General features: G+C 42.4%; 1 protein-coding gene across 2 annotated transcripts in view; it reads left to right on the plus strand.

Annotated features, from left to right (window-relative positions):
- Positions 1-17,510, plus strand: part of KCNH1 (potassium voltage-gated channel subfamily H member 1) — a 415,341-nt gene that overhangs the window by 44,896 nt on the left and 352,935 nt on the right. For both annotated transcript variants that reach the window (XM_032641744.1, XM_032641753.1), the window contains exons 4-5: positions 2,162-2,290; positions 11,261-11,379. In XM_032641744.1, the coding sequence (XP_032497635.1) occupies positions 2,162-2,290; positions 11,261-11,379 (248 nt within the window). The remainder of the gene's footprint in view (positions 1-2,161; positions 2,291-11,260; positions 11,380-17,510) is intronic.

Consider the following 17,510-nt stretch of genomic DNA (forward strand, 5'->3'; position numbering starts at 1 on the left):
GGGGATGGCCCATAGGCGGCAGCTGTGAAGGCGATGGTTCTGGGAATTGCAGCAAGACGAGGCTCCTGGTGTGAGACAACATGCGGGGCCTCCCTTCTAATTTATTACTAGTTTGGTAAATTTGGCGTGCTTTCTTGTTTACCCAGCTGAGAGAATATTGCTTAGTTTTCTTTAGAGCAGAAAGAAAAGATTTTTTTTTCCTCCTTTTGTCTTACCAGCTAGGATACAACTGAGAGCTGTGGGTACATGGGCTCGATTGGTATGAGGCTTTCTTTTGAGTTTTCTGTTGCTTAATTGAAAGTGGTTTAAAACCCAGGCAGGTTCTGAGGAGGATACTGGGAGGAATAGTAACACAGACCTTCCAAAAACAGTGGATAACTCAGAGACCATATTCTTTTTGATTTTGGAATACGATGTGTGATTTTTTTTTTTTTTTTTTTGGCCACGCCAATCAGGTTGTGGGATCTTAGTTCCCCGACCAGGGCTCAAACCCAGGGCCTCGGCAGTGAAAGTGCAGAGTCCTAACTACTGGACCACCAGGGAATTCCCCTGATTTTTGTAAGGTGGATTTTCCTTTCAAAACACATTTTTCTTAGGGTGACACTATCATGTATTTGTCTTCTAAGAGTACCCAGAAACCAGCAGCTAAAAAGGGAAGGGGAAGTGGATAGACGTTTAAAATTAACTGGATGAATATATAGATAATCAAGATTTAAGGAGAACGTATTCCTATCTGATCCGTTTGCTGCCTGTTTGTACATTGTGGGGTTATTCATACTTACATATGAATAAGTGGTATAGTCAGATATGTAATCTTGTGATTGTTAAGTAAAATTGGTTCATCCTAATGTTAGTCAGAGATGTCTCTCCGTCCTTGTTGTATAGTATAGAGTTTGATGTGATTGCAGGCAGAGAGACCCAGGTGACCTTTTGGGGATCTATTTCCATCTCCAATATTCAGTGAGTTGTTTGCTTGCTATCTCCTAAAATAAAATATGTGAAATGCTGAGCACAGCGCCTGGTACACAGGAAGCTTCTCTAATACTTAACAACATGGGGAAATATTTACTGTATTTTAATTTGAAAATGCTTATAAAATAGTATGTAAAGCATTATCCCGGTTATGCAAAATTCAACAAATAGTTATTAAGTTCTTATATGCCAGCTGCTGTTTTAGGAACGGGGATACAAGAACAAGATGGGGTGAACATACCATTGCTTTGTGCCCCATTTAATTTTGTATCACAGAAGAGATTGATAGATCTTGCTATGATGTCCTCAATAGATAGAAAACATGTTTCTTTTCCTTCTTTTTTTTGTTTTTGGAAGCCAGAGACTGACTTTGTGCAGATATTTTTCCATAGATACCTGAGTGGGTGACCTCTCTGAGAAGTCAGTCAGGTAAGCCCTGCCCACCTTCTCCTTCTGTGATTTAGGGCAGTGCTTTGGAAGAGCTCATTTATCCCCCAGTTCAGCTCAGGAGCAAGGATTGGAAGTTGAAACATTCATTGAGCTTCCTAAAGTACTAAGTAATCACAGCTGAAACCCACCTGGAAACTCCCTTTCTGGGGGAGCCTTTGCGAGGAGAATCATTGTGGTGATTCTTTTCCTTCCTCAGTGTGTCCTTACTTGCCATTGTATAGGACCTTTGGGATTTTTATTCTGGGGAGAGAGGTTTAGAAACATAGTTTCTAGCCCATGGTCCATTGAGCCAAATTGATGGATTCCCAAGCTGAATTTTGGCACTGGGAGCTTTTAGCAATGGAAATTTGAGTTTCATGGTCGGCCGGCCATGGCTGGCAATACCCAAACTGGCCCCTACTCTTTACTTGTTCACTACATGGTCTAAGGTAAGTCTTTAGGTCTCTGTACCTTAGATCAGGAGGGCTTTTCAACCCATTTTCTAATCATTTTACAAGGGTTAAGAAATCTGCACTTACAAAATTATTTGAACAGGAGAAAACTCCCCACTGAGTAGTTACTATGAAAGTTTTTATTCCAGCAAGAGGAAAAATTAATGTTTTAAAACCCAGTCCCTGAAGGAATGAAACGATTCTAAAAATGAACTAATATTTGTACCTATTCATTCCCAAGTCTTTACTTCCATAGCCCCTCAAATGAGAATACAAATTACTGACCAACCTTTCGGTATTTCTTTCAGGGACACCTGTGTGGTTCTTTGTGAAAATTGCTCCAATTCGAAATGAACAGGATAAAGTGGTTTTATTTCTTTGCACTTTCAGTGACATAACAGCTTTCAAACAGCCGATTGAGGATGATTCATGTAAAGGTTTGTAATTCTGATCTGTACAAATAATTTTATGCCTTTTTAATTTTTTCGCCTATAGTGTGACTCTCGTTACAGAGAATTTGAGGTTGCCAAGGCAATCTCTGCACAAGGATCAAGATTTAAACTTTAATTTGTGTTGGGTAAAGCATTGTATCGTTCTGGAATGTATTGAGGGAAAAGAAAGTGAGAAAAAAGAGCTTTGGTTAGGAAGGCATTTGAATCAATTTCATACCTTTGTAGATTAACCCTTTCCAAGTAGACAGAAGGAGGTACCTGGGCACCTCTGGTATTGTCAGAATCTCTGCAGGTTTTCACATGACAGATGTCAGTCACCCAAATGTGGCAGTTCATGGTCACATTCATCTTATATCTGTATAAGCTTCTTTAGATTTGACTGAGTTCTAGCATTTTAAGAGTGTTAAAGTAGATTTTAGTACATCTCTGCCTCTGTGGTTGGTTAAGTCTGTGACTGGTTAATTCATTGGAAACATGGCATTAATGAGGCCAGTAACATTCCCGTATGGGTCATTTAATCAGCTCTGGGACCACAGATTTTAGCGCTCACCTCAGCCATATCACATGCATGTATTGTTTAAATAACACTGGGGACCTAGGAGAGGAGATGGCTCAGGATTTCTAGAACAACTGTACTCCCGAAGAGGTCCAGCTCATCAGGAAGCACAGAAGATGTCATTCCCAGAGGTTTGGGATTAGGAGGTATCACAGCAGTCTTTTCCATCCCCCTGAAGATAACCAAGTGGCCAGGAGCTCTTTCACGTCGCAGTGTTTCCTGGCTCTGCGGCTGATTTTCCGGCTCTACCAGAGGACGCTACTCCTTGCAGTTTTCTGAGATGCAGCAGAGAGATAAAAGTGGAGTTCATGGGAGAGTCACACTGGGGCACGTTATCCTCGACGTGACAAAATTGTGATTGTTAAATGGCAAGAAATAAAAAGCATTCTGTGGCTGCTCCCTTGGGGGCTGTGTCCTCTAAGGATATTTAAAATCCTACCACATTGGATGCTAATATTTATAGAGTTCAGAGCACAGCGCTGTGTATACCGGTGCATCCTATTTCTTTTGTAAGCTATCTATAGCTCAGTAAATCAATCACAGCCTGCCTTTGGGGTTCAAGACCAGAGCAGGTCTTGAACCTGCTCTAAATAAAGTCTCTTAACTTGTCTCACCCTCCGGCAGTCTCCTTTTCTCCTGCAGATTTGTGATTCCCTGAGTTCTGGTTTCTGACCTGAAGATTTCTCAGTGCAGTAGCTCTTACACAGTGATAGGCTCACTCATGATGAGTGTCATCTTGCTACCATCTAGAAAGGCCGTTTACTTTTTTAACTGAGTAGACTCATAAATAGCATTTTAAAGGTAATCTGATATTTTCACAGTTATTTTTGCAAGTTTTCTCTGAAAAAGGTGAACTGGGGGATGTAATTGAGTCAGAATGTTTTCTTATCATCACCACTGGGACATTTTCAGGTGACGTGAGGGATCGTTTAGTAGGAAAGGCAGAGTTAACCGAGAATGCTCCCTGCATGCCACCTAGGTGTCTGCCTGGCATTCTCATGAAATCTGAAAGAAGAGATAAATCAGATTGATGCAGTGGGACTCACTGAGGTTTATTTTCCAGAAATAAAATGCTCTACTTCATTTTTCCTGCCTCACTGATAAGGGTTTTGGTGGATGTGCGTGCACGCGCACACACACACACACACACACACACACACCTTATTCCCTGTTAGCCAAAGGGACCAGATATTAATTCTTTGTCAGTGAGATAAATTGGAGTAACACATGACTTGATTTCTAAAAAGTAAAACACACATGCACACACACACACATACACGTATATACTCTTTAGCCCTCAATATAGGAATGCTGGTAGTGGATCATGCTTAATATTTCTTCCAGGACATGACTTTATAAGCCTGTTCGCTCCAAATGCTGTGGCAGATATGTTTAGACCCTCCCACTTGTCATGTCACTGTGCCCCTGACCCACTTCTATTTGGTGGTCTGTTTAGGACAAGGTCAAATTTTATATAAGTCTGTTGTTGATGGAAGAGCATGATAATTCTCCAGGCCTTTATCGTTATAAGTCTCTAAACTGCAGTTCTGGCTGTAAGGGTCCAGTCTAGATGGAAAATACACTGCCATGTGGCTGGATTATTCTCCTGACTTGACATTTCTACTCGGAGTTGTTCTCACATTCTGAGAGTCCAACAGGTCCAGCCGGGCTTTCAGTACACTGCCTCAATTAGCATAAAGAGCCTTAAGAGTCTTGCTGACCCAGGCTTGTGTAGAATTCACTTTTGAGAGGGAATGGAAGGGTGGATAATGGAAAACCCCAGAAAATCCCTAGATAATTGCTTTTTGGCATAGCAATACAGATGTTTTCCCACCATTAGGTTAGACTTTTTTTGTTTGTTTTTTGGTTTTTTTTCGGTACATAGCCTCTCACTGTTGTGGCCTCTCTTGTTGCGGAGCACAGGCTCCGGACGCGCAGGCTCAGTGGCCATGGCTCATGGGCCCAGCCACTCCGCGGCATGTGGGATCTTCCCGGACCGGGGCACGAACCCGCGTCCCCTGCATCGGCAGGCGGACTCTCAACCACTGCGCCACCAGGGAAGCCCTAGGTTAGACTTTTTAAAGTCAACTGTGCTCAGATTGTCTTTAAAATGACTTTGTTTTCTCTCATCATGTTGTGCCTAACTTTGGGGCTTGGCAGTCGGGTGAATGCATCCTAATGGTGACTCAGGAAGCCAGTTGGTGCCTGACATTTTCCCATAAGCAACACACAAAGGGGAGAACACATGGGATCATTGGCGATAAACTATTTTAGCATCTCACACAAAGTAACTCCCCTTTGGCCCTGAGCTCCGAGCACATGTGATGGGCCCTGAGGATGCTCCCTGAACCCCCTCTTTTATTTAGTGTGTCAGTTCTCTTGACCCTTTTCATGAATTATCCAGACCCCTGACTTCCTCATCTCCTCTTTCCTATTCATCTTTTGGCTACTTCCCTTTCTCTCTGATAAAATGTGTCCACAGGTGGCATGGAGCAAGGGATCAAGGCAAGCTAGGTTTGCTGTTTGGTAACGGCTCTGCGGTGTGCGTGTGTGTGTGTGTGTATGTGTTTTTAAAGGCTGAATGAGAGAGTAGGTGGGAATTCTTGGTTGAAATGAGACTCAGTGAGGCTCCAGGCATTTCATTTCTTCCTTATCTGTTGCTTTTCTGGTACTTTGGATAATTGGGAGTAGGTTGCAGGAGTGTTTTTCTCTGTCCCATCCGCCCTTCAAAGCCAGGAGTCTTGGGCAAGTGGGTAGAGAAGAATTAGAGTGTAGGGCTCAGAGTTTTCTCTTTACATTGTTCACCCAAGGATGAGTCACCCCTCTTATTTTCTCTTACCCCACTGAATCATCTCACATCAAAGGAGCACATTCATTTTCAAAGATCCACTAAAGTAAATTTAGTATTATCTTGTAAATTCAGAGTTAAAATTGAGCCAAGAGTGGGCAATAAACGGAATGTAAAACTCCAGAGGAGATTTTTAAAGGCCAAAGATTTAGAATATTCAGGGCTGAAGGCTCCGGCAAGCTGTTGTAACTGCCAACCCTTCTCCAGGAGTCTTCATGCGGGATATATGTGAGGTGATCTTGGGGAAGAAAGAGTGTAATGGATACAAGCCACAGGCTCCCTCTCCACCACCAATATTAACATTTTCTCTCTCGGCCCTTAGGATGACTGAAAGGTGATGATAGTGACTTCTGCTTGAAAAAGCCATCCTAGTTTTTTGGTTATTTGTACATCAGTAGGGAAAAGATCTGGGGCGGAAGACTTGAGGACACCTAGTCATTGTCCAAATTGACCTGCTAGTCTCCTGTGTCCATTGTTCTCTGCTGGATGTTGGGTTATGGCACCAGCTCCTCTAAGAGGATCTGTGACTCTTCAGATTAGGACAAGCCCGGCCTCATCGCCTCCTCACCAGGGCGAGGATACTTTAAGGAGTCCTATGCAACTTCTCTTCCAAGTGGCTCAGCATGGTTTCCCAGGGAGGGGCCTGTAGGTCTGTCTTTCCTAGTATCTCTGGACTTAACCCTTGGAGGAACTGGAATTCCAGGTCATCCCAGAACCATCTCTTTGGGCCTAGGGAGGATACAGGGATGTGTGGGCTAAAGCAGCCTAGTGGGAGACTCACCCCAGTTGACACCAGTAGCCAATGTGGGCTCAAGCAAGGGAGATAGTGGTTGTCCTTACTGGGAACGGAGAAAGGGCCCAGTAAATGCTTTTTAGCTGCTTGCTAGATTGCAAACTGCATTCCCGTCCTTCTGTCGTTTTTTCCCTTTCATGCTTCCTCTTCCCCTCCTGCTCGCCCCGTCTCATTTTTCCTGATCATGTGATGCTTTTGATCTTCCCACGGCACCCCCAGCCCTGCCTCTGCCTCCCTTGTGGTGACGTTTATGACAGAGCTGGAAGAACCCTGAGCTAGGGGTTTCTTCATTTGAGCTCAGTTCACTGTTAAACTCCCAAATGGGATATAATTGGAAGGGTGGGTGCAGAAATACCTCCTAAAACTCAACAGAGTTTGTAAAATGGGCTACTTATATTTTGGGGCTTTATGTCTACTGGAAACCCAGGTAGAAGTAGGATAATAAGAGAACGCAATTTGTTCTTCATGCACATTTATTCAGCATACGCACTTACTGGGTGTCTTTGGGGTGTTTAACCTTATGCTAGATGCTGACCTTAAGGAAATGTCTAAGAGCCCCTGCTCATTACAGTCTGTTTGGAAGACAGGCAGACAGGTGAGCAAATAAGAACAATAAAGCCTAATCAGTGATCTAATAGAACTCTGCCTAAGGCAAATGGGGGTACACAGGCAGGCAATTCTGCTAGGGTAGGGTGGTACCAGGGAAAGGCTTCCTTGAAGGCAGCTGCCTTATTTTCCTTGTGGAAAATGACCACGTGGCTCCCCTTAAGCAAGATCATCTTGAGCTGAATTCTCATCAGCTTATTCTCACCCAGTTGACCCTTTGGACAATAGGAAATTGATTTTTCCAGGAATGTTTTTCCTGATGGCTCTGCTATGAGGGACATTGTTCGTCCAAATTGTACATGTATATTCCACCAAACCCATTTGCTTCTCTTCTGTGGTTTCTTAAAATTTTTATTAAAGTGTAGTTGATTTATAATATTGTGTTAGTTTCAGGTATACAGCATAGTGATTCAGATACATATATCTATCTATCTATATATAGATTCTTTTCCATTATAGGTTATTGCAAGATATTGAATATCGTTCCCTGTGCTATGCAGTAGGTCCTTGTTGTTTATCTATTTTATATATAGTAGTATGTATCTGTTAATCCCATACTCCTAATTTATTCCTCTCCTCCTTTCCCCTTTGGTAACCATAAGTTTGTTTTCCACGTCTGTGAGTCTGTTTCTGTTTTGTAAATAAGTTCATTTGTATTATTTTTTTAGATTCCACATAAAAGTGATATCATATACTTGTCTTCTTTAGTTTGACTGACTTTCTTCTGTGTTTTTAATCTCATTTCATGTCTGTCGCTCCAGTCACTCAAACCAGGGACCCAGAGGCCACCTGGCTTGCCTCTTCTCTCCCTCTATAGCCATTGATTCTACCTCTGCAGCTGTTCTCAAGTCTCCCCTTGTTACCTGGCTCAGGCCATAGCACTGGTGCAGGCCCTCATGGTGTCTTGCCTGGGATTCTGACTGGTCTTCTATCTGTTAACCCCCCTCCGCCCTCTTTATAGTCCACTATCCACACTGCCATTTTGTCCTAAAATTCCCCTACTATATTTAAACTCCTTCATTGGATTCCCTTCGGGTTTCAGGTTGAAGTTCAAATTTCTTAACTTGCCATCTAGGTTGTTACCACCTAAGTTCTTCTCGGCCTGGCCCTTGACAACCTCTTTAGCATTACTTCAGGCCACTGCCTGCATCCTCCTCCCCTCTACGGGCCACGCCCCATTCATTTAGCTATTAAGAAGGTCTTACTCTTCCCTGACATATTACCCTGTTGTATGATTTTTCTGCCTTCATAGGTGCTGTTCCTTCTGTGTGGAATGTCTGTCTTTTCCTTCCTGACTTCAAGTAGCTCCTACTCATCTTTTAAAAGTTTGCTCTAGTGTCACCTCCTGTGGGAAGCCCTCCCTGACTGCCCAGCTTGGATTAGATATGCCTTCTCTGGACAGTCTTGGCCATAGCGTCCTCTACTCACCTGTTATAGAATTTAGCTTACTATATCATACTTTTTAATTTACTTATCAGTCTTCCCAACTAGAGTACAAGCTCTTTGAGGCCAGAGCCTGTGCCATTTTTCATTTTAGTATCCCCAGGATTTAGCACTGTGATGGTATTTACATAGTAGTTATGTTTAGAATTAATATGTGAATGAATGATGTTCTTTCATCTGGCTCAGCGTGAGTCCTGTTAGAAAGTGTCTAGAGTCCAGAAAGGACAACATGGGGGTGGAGCTTGGGAAAGAACTTATTTCCTTCCTTCAGAATAGGCAGAGTCTGCCTATCCTGGTAGAGGTGTGATGGAAGATTTCACACTGCCTGTCCATTTCCCAATCCAACACCCACTCACCTTCTTGTGCCCTTCACTCAGCCACCTGAGAGCCAACTCTTTTAAGAGCCACATTCTTGAAAAGAGAATCAGGGCTAGAGTAAGGGACTAGCCTGGGCCTGGGGAAATGCCCTGAAGTCCAGGGATCTTTCTTTTAATTTTTTGTGCCATGTCATCTGATGGACCAGGGCCCTGAGCCCTGCCAAGCAGGGTCTGGGATAGCTGCCCTGCTAGCTCCCTCTTATCATTGGTACCAGAGTGTAGGTTGTGGTGGTGGTGGATGGGTAGGATTGAATGGGGGGGCATGTTTCAGAGCCCTTGCTGATGTTTGAGTGCACAATTGTTTTCTCGCCAGTTGAAAAATATACTTTCTGCTCCTCTTGAAAAACGTTGCAGAATTCAATTCCAGCTTTGTTTTCAGCTGTAGGAGAGGCTGACTCTGAAAGAGACTTTAAAAAATTCTAGTCCACGGTTCACTACAAGCAAATTCCAGTGAACACTTTCATGAATGGCCCATTTGGGGAAGATGTCAAATACCCCTGGAGAGTCTGGGCTGTCCCCTCCTGTCAGCATCAGTGGGAGTCCCCGCAGCCCGACCACCCTAAGCCTCTTTTCAAGGTGACCCATATCTCTGCTTAATGGCATCGGGATGCATGAAAATGCCACTATCTTTTATTAAAGCCCAGAACTTCTGGACTGAGATAAAAAGGAACTTGATTTGCTCTTCTTGTTATGTTGACAAAATTTATATAGATCTTGATTCTTAAAGGTTGTGCAAAAAAAGGGCCATCATTCTGCTTGACCTCATTGTCCTGTGGATTCTGAGTCCGTCTTATAAAGGTGCTCCAGGGTAAAATTTGGTAAATGAGATTTCTGCTGCAAGGCACTGGCTACTTCTAAACTCTAAAGGGCAAAAAATCAAATTGCCTAGTCTCGCTGTTAGCTGTCATGTAAAAATAGTTGCATGCTGTTTATTTGCTGTACCCCACATCCAGGTCTTTGGAGCTCCCTCGCCCCAAGCTTGGTTTTGAGAATCCCTACAGACTTTCAGGGGTCTCATGAGGCAATTGGCACGGTCGTAACCTTGATGAAGATGGCTTGCTGGATATTGGAGTGGACGGTTGTCTTTGGGGACCTTTAAACGATTCCTCATACATATTAAAATCTTAGTAAAGATCACTGGTACATCTTAGATTTTGGAGTATAGAGTGGTCTGGATTAGAAAAAGACAAGTGTTTTACTTTCCTAGGAGGAACTAGTCCAGAGGGCCAAGGAGGCCTCAAGACAATCTTTGTTTTAGCCCGGTAAACTTAGCCACTTTGTTTTACCAGGAAAATGCATCCTGCATTTAAGGCATGTAGATAGAGTATTTTAATTTCCACTTTACAGATGAGATCATTGAGGCCCAGATAATTTAAACAGTTTGTTGGTGACCTCAAGCAGGCCGGAGGCAGAGATGGGATTTGTATCCAGATTTCTTTAAGTTCAGTACTCGGCTCTTTGCGTTTCTAGTTTTTAGGGGACCTACCTGCCATCAGCTATCCTTCCCCCATCCTAGAGCAGACTAAAATCAACTAGTATTGTTTCCCCACCTACCCACGGATTAAATTCGTTTCTTATTCCCCTGGCTTTGGAGAAGGTAGTACATGCAACGGCCATTTGACTAGCTTGTCTAGTCATTTAAAACCCAGAATCAGCTTAGTCTCTGCTAGGATCAGACGACAGGGGGCTTGGGAACAGCCTGAGCCATAAAGTCAGAGAAACATCTTGACTGCCTGGTGTTGTCTGGCAGAAAAGCCTTGGGCCAGAGTGGGGAGATCTGGGTTCTAGACTCTTAGCTACCTAGGCACTCTGTGCCTCGATTTCCCTAGTTGTAAAACAGTGCTAATACCTGCCATACCTGCTTCACCAAGCTATGATTAGGGTCAAGTGAAAGTACAAGGGAAAAGTGCATCACTGCACAGATTTGAGCAAGTTTAGGGGCTTTGCTTTTTTTTTTTTTTTTTTGCCGTACGCGGGCCTCTCACTGCTGCAGCCCCTCCTGCTGCAGAGCACAGGCTCTGGACGCGCAGGCTCAGTGGCCATGGCTCACGGGCACAGCCGCTCCGCGGCATGTGGGATCTTCCCGGACCGGGGCACGAACCCGTGTGCCCTGCATCAGCAGGCAGACTGTCAACCACTGCGCTACCAGGGAAGCCCTAGGTACTTTTTTGATCAGCAAATCTTGATTACGAGGATGGCTGAGTGACTTGTGGATGTGCAGGAGGACATGGAGGGTGGGCGTCTGCTTCTGACAGGGTAACTCGTGGTATGAATGTCCGAGCACCTTCAGGACCTGGTTGAACCTGTCTCTCCTGTCTTCCACATGCTCCAGGCTGGGGGAAGTTTGCTCGGCTGACCAGAGCACTGACAAGCAGCAGGGGTGTCCTGCAGCAGCTGGCTCCCAGCGTGCAAAAAGGCGAGAACGTCCACAAGCACTCCCGCCTGGCCGAGGTAAGGGCAAGGGTTTAGCTCAGCTTAACCTTCACTCACTTCCGTGGGGTCCCTGGACTGAGAAAATGGTCCACAGTGAGTGTGATGGCTTGGAAGGGACCTTCAGGACCCCAGACTCTTGTCTTGGCTGGGCTATACACCACCACGTGTGACTTTGGGTAAGTGATCTAACTCCTGTTAGTTGTGTACTCTCACATATGTAAAGGGAACTGCAAACAACTCCATTCAAAATTGGTTGAGATTACAGTTGTCATCTGACTCTTTTCAAGGAGTAGGGAAGGAGCTACAAGTGCTGTATACGTGAAGGGGGTTTTACTTATAAATCATAAACAATTTTGTTATTTGAGCAATACATACTATTATAGGAAAAGAAGATACAGGAAGCAAAGAGGAAGAAAATAAAAATCACCTAGAATCCCACTAACCAGATAACATTGTTATAATTATTGTGGACATGCCTTAACTCTTTTATGCATTTAAGAAGCCTAAGAAATACATTTTTTCACATTAATGAAGTCGAGATGTATCTAAGAATCAAGGTGTATGTTTAAGGTGGGTTGTATTGCCTTTTCTTCATTTTATAAAGTTATGAACATCTTTCCAGGTTAATAAATATACTTAAAATTATTGCTGTTTCCATAACCTTTGTAGTAAGGAAAACTCATGGTGATGGTATTCTCCCTTTTGCTGGCACAAGTGAGAGGCTTGGAAGCCTGGACAAGATGTTTGATCAGGCTTAATGCACCCAAATTATTATTATCTGTCTTTGGTGGTCCTGCATCCAAATCACTGTTATCTCCCTTTGTTGGTGCCTGGTCTTTTTTTTTTTTTTTTTTTTTTCAACTAGACCAGGGTAGGACCAATTAAGAGCATTATACTTTCCATGTAGCAAATTTCCATCTTACCCAAAGATGACAGCGTTAGCTGTCTCTCTGCCTGGTGGTGGCCAGTCAGTTCCTGATCTGTGCTGAGATGACAGGGCACTTTCTGACCTGCCTCTTGGCTTCCATATCCCCGAGGGAGAAACTCCCAGCACGGTGCAGCTGACAGTGGGTGCTCTGCATATGTGCACCGAATGTTGAATGGGTTGACTGCAGAAGATGTCCTTATAGCAGCCAAAAGCTTCTGCCAGCAGTGGGAAGGGGGGCATTCATTTGTGTCGTGTTAGAGAAGGTGAGATCCTTGGATGATGGCAGCATCGTTTTTGTCATGATGTGGGCTCACCTTGTGATAGAAAGAATAATAAAAGAGACCCTTCAGCTCACAGCCTGCACTTTCTCTGTCCCTGCTGCTTCTTTTGGTTAATGATGTTCCCTCCTCTCCTACTGTCTCCAGCTTGCTCAGTCTTATCCAGCCACATTCCTTGCTTATACACCAGGCTTGCTCTTCCCCCAGACTTTTGTGTTCTATTTCTTCACCAGCTGCAAGTCTTTGCTCAGATGTCATTTTCTCTATGTGGCTACCTCTGCCAGAGATACAAGAACTGGTAGGATATTTGTATGTTAAGGGATTGATTGTAAGGAGGTGCTTTTGTGGGGACTGGGGAAGTCCAGAGTTCGTGGGGCAGCTTGGCCAACTGGAAACCCTTGGGAGGAGCTGGTTGGTGCTGAAGTCCCACATGGAATTTCTTCTCAGGGAAACCTCAGTTTTGCTCTTAAAGCCTTTCAACTGATTAGATGAGGACCACCCAGATTATGGAGTATAATCTCCTTTCCTGCAAGTCAGCTGATTGTAGATGTTAATCACATCTACAAAATACCTTCACAGAAGCACTTAGTGTTTGATTGAACAACTAGGTACCATGGCCTAGCCAAGTGGACACATGAAACTAACCATTACAGTTTAATCCTTGTCAGTTCGGCACCCGTATACATTTCCTTAAACCATACTTAATCTCCAAATAAAGATAATAACAAAGTCATACTCCCACCTAACATGATCCAGTTATGTTGCATATTACCAAAACATACCAGCCCTTTCCCCAGAAGAGGATGCAAAGTCCTCTGGTGAGATCGCCACTCCTTGATACCCTGTAACTGAAACAGTGTGATGTAAACTTAACTCTTAACATCTTATGTTAGATAATAAGGAGATAAGAGAGGGAAGAAAATAAAAGCATTTGCCTTATATATACACTATATACTCTCTCTATATATATATACACACACACATACACACTATAGTGTGTATATATATATATATATATATATATATATATATACGAACATTAATAACAAAATAAGAAATACTCATTAACTCTTAATCCTCTCCTTAACCTGCTCTACGTTATGCTCCACTTAACGGCTTCCAATATACTATACAGTTTACTTATTGTGTATTGTGTTTATTGTTCACTGGTATATCCCAAACATTTAAAACAGTGTCCAGCACATAGTAGATGCTCATCAGTAGCAAGTGTTTTTTTTTTTTTCCTTAATTGATCGAATGGATGAAAGAAAGGAAATGATGTTAGTGTTTTTGTCTAACTGTCTGGCGTGAGTAGTGGCTCATTGATTGGCAATATGAGGCAGACATCTGGGTCCCATCCCAGGGGCTGCTAAATTTTAATTAACCTGGCTAGAGGCTTATAGATTTTATTGATCTTTTCAAAGAACCAACTTTTGGTTTGTGGATTTTCTCTAATGGTTTTCTGTTTCCAGTTTCACTGATTTCTACTCTAATTTTTAATTTTTTCTTCTGTTTAGTTTGGAATGAATTTGCTCTTCTTTTTCTAGCTTTGTAAGGTGGAAGCTTAGTTTATTGATTTTTGATCGTTCTCCTTTACTAATGCATGCATTCAATCCTATAAATTTCCCTTTAAGCACTGCTTTCACTGCATCCCACAAATTTTGATAGGTTGTGTTTTCATTTTCATTTTGTTCAAAATATTTAAAAATTTCTCTTGAGATTTGTTCTTTGGTCCCAGGTGTTATATAGAAGTGTGTTGTTTTATCTCCAAGTATTTGGGGATTTTACAACTGTCTTTCTGTTATTGATTTCTGGTTTAATTCCGTTGTGATCTGAGAGCAGACACTGTATGATTTCTATACTGTTAAATTTGTTAAGGTGTGTTTTATGGCCCAGTATGTGGTCTATCTTGGTGAATGTTCCATGTGAGCTTGAGAAGAATGTATATTCTGCTACCGTTGGATGAAGTAGTTCATAGATGTCCATTATATCCAATTGATTGATGGTGTTGTTGAGCTCCACAACATCCTTACTGACTTTTTGCCTGCTGGAACTGCACGTTTCCATTAGGGGGTGTTGATGTCTCCAGCTGTAATAGTGGATTCATCTATTCTCCTTGTAGTTCTATCAATTTTTGCCTCATGTATTTTAATGCTCTGTTGTTTGCTGCATACTCATTAAGGACTGTTATGTCTTCTTGAAAAATTGACTCCTTTATCATTACATAATACCATTCTTTATCCCTGATAACTTTTCTTGCTGTGAAGTCTGGTCTGTCAGGAATGAGTATTGCAACTCCCACTTTCTTTTGCTTAGCATGAGTATGTTAAATCTTTCTTCATCCTTTTATTTTAATCTACATGTGCGTTTATATTTGAAGTGGGTTTCTTGTCGACAACGTATAATTGGATGCTGTTTCTTGATCCACTTTGACAATCTGTGTCTTAATTGGCCTATTTAGACCACTGACATTTAAAGTGATTATTGATATAGTTGGATTAATATTTACCATATTTGTTGCTGGTCTTTATTTGTTGCCCTTGTTCTGTGTTCCTATTTTGTCTTCCACTCTTTTTCTGCCTTTTGTGGTTTTAACTGAGCATTTTATATGATTCTATATTTTCTCCTTCCTTAGCATATTATACTTTTTTTTACATTTTTTTAGTGGTTTCCCTAGAGTTTGGAGTATACATTTACAAGTAATCCAAGTCCACTTTCAAATACAGTGGTCCCTAGGTATCCAAAGGGGGATATGTTCCAGGACCCCCCACAGGTACCAAAATCCATGGATGCCCAAGTCTTTTATATAAAATGGCATGGTGTTTGCATATAAATTATTCACATCCTCTCATATACTTTTTTTTTTTTTTTTGGCGGTACGCGGGCCTCTTACTGTTGTGGCCTCTCCTGCTGCAGAGCGCAGGCTCCAGACGCGCAGGCTCCAGACGCGCAGGCTCAGTGGCCATGGCTCACGGTCCCAGCCGCTCTGCGGCACGTGGGATCCTCCCAGACTGGGGCACGAACCCGTGTCCCCTGCATCAGCAGGCGGACTCTCAACCACTGCGCCACCAGGGAAGCCCTCTCATATACTTTAAATTATCTCTAGATTGCTTATAATACCTAATACAATGCAAACACTATGTAAATAGTCGTAAATATAATGTAAATGTTATGTAGATAGTTGCTGGTGTGCAACAAATTCAAGTTTTGCTTTTTGGCACTTTCTGGAATTTTTTGATCTGCGCTTGGTTGAATCCACAGATGCAGAACCCACGGATTTAGAGGGCTGACTGTAATACTGTACGTAGTGCAAGTACCTTGTAATAAAATACTCCCAATTCCTCTGTCCTGTCCATTGTGCCATTGCTGTGATTCATTTCACTTATTCATAAGCATACATAAGTGTATATAGGTATACAGTATCAAATACATTGTTGCTGTTGTTTTGAACAAACTGTTATCTGTTAGATCAATTAAGAATAAGAAAAATTGGGACTTCCCTGGTGGCGCAGTGGTTAAGAATCCGCCTGCCAATGCAAGGAATACGGGTTCAAGCCCTGGTCCGGGAAGATCCCACATGCCACAGAGCAACTAAGCCTGTGCGCCACAACTACTGAGCCTGAGCTCTAGAGCCTGCGAGCCACAACTACTGAGCCCGTGTGCCACAACTACTGAAGCCTGTGTACCTAGAGCCCGTGCTCCACAACAAGAGAAGCCACCTCAGCGAGAAGCCTATGCACCACAACAAAGAGTAGCGCCTGCTCACCGCAACTAGAGAAAGCCCGCGCGCAGTAGCAAAGACCCATTGCAGCCAAAAATTTTAAAAAATAAAAAAAAATATTTTAAGAATAAGAAAAACAAAAGTTTTTCTTTTACCTTCCCTTATTCCTTCTCCAGTGTTCCTCTTTTTCATTAAGTAGATCCAAGTTTCTGACCTATATCATTTTCTTTCTCTCTGAAGAACTTCTTTATAAATTTCTTGCAAGGCATTTCTGCTGGCAACAAATTCCCTCAATTTTTATCTGAGACATCTTTATTTATCCTTCACTTTTGAAAGATAATTTTGCAGGGTACAGAATTCTAGGTTGGTGTTTGTTTTCTCAACACTTTAAATATTTCACTCTACTCTCTTCTTGTTTGTGCGGTTTCTGAGGAGATTTAGGATGTAATTCTTATCTTCGTTCCTAATAGGTTAGGTTTTGGGTTTTTTTTTCCCCCTCCAGACTCTTTCAGGAATTTTTATTTGATTTTCTGCAGTTTGAATATGCTGTGCCTAAGTGTTTTTTCTTTTCTTTTCACTTATACTGCTTGGTGTTTTCTGAGCTTCCTGTATCTGTGGTTTGGTGTCTGACATGAATTTGGGAAAGTTATCAGTCATTATTGCTTAAAATATTTCTTCCATTTCTTTGTTTCTTCTCCTCTGGTATTCCTATTCCATGTGTGTTATACCTTTTATAGTTGTCCCACAGCCCTTGGACATTCTGTTTTATTTTATTTTACTTTTTGGTCCTTTTCTCTTTGCTTTTCAGTTTTGGAGGTCTCTATTGACATGTCCTCAAGCTCAGAAATTCACTCCTCTGCCGTGTCCTGTGCACTAAGGAGCCCATCAAAGGCATTCTTTGTTTCTGTTATAGTATTTTTGATCTCTGGCATTTCTTTTTGGTTCTTTCTTAGAATTTCCATCTCAGCTTACATCGTCTGTCTGTTCTTGCATGCTCTCTATTTTAACCGTTAGAGCCCTTAGCATATGAATCATAGTTTTAAAAATTTCTGGTCTGATAATTCCAGCATCCCTGCCATATCTAGGTCTGGCTGTGTCTCTTCAAACTGTGTTTTTTGCCTTTTACTATGCCTTGCAACTTTCTGTTGAAATCTGGACATGATGTACTGGGTAAAAGGAACTAGGGTAAATAGGCCGTTAGTGTGGTATAAGATGTCTGGGG

Source organism: Phocoena sinus, chromosome 1 (assembly GCF_008692025.1).
Source record: "Phocoena sinus isolate mPhoSin1 chromosome 1, mPhoSin1.pri, whole genome shotgun sequence".
Classification (NCBI taxonomy): domain Eukaryota; kingdom Metazoa; phylum Chordata; class Mammalia; order Artiodactyla; family Phocoenidae; genus Phocoena; species Phocoena sinus.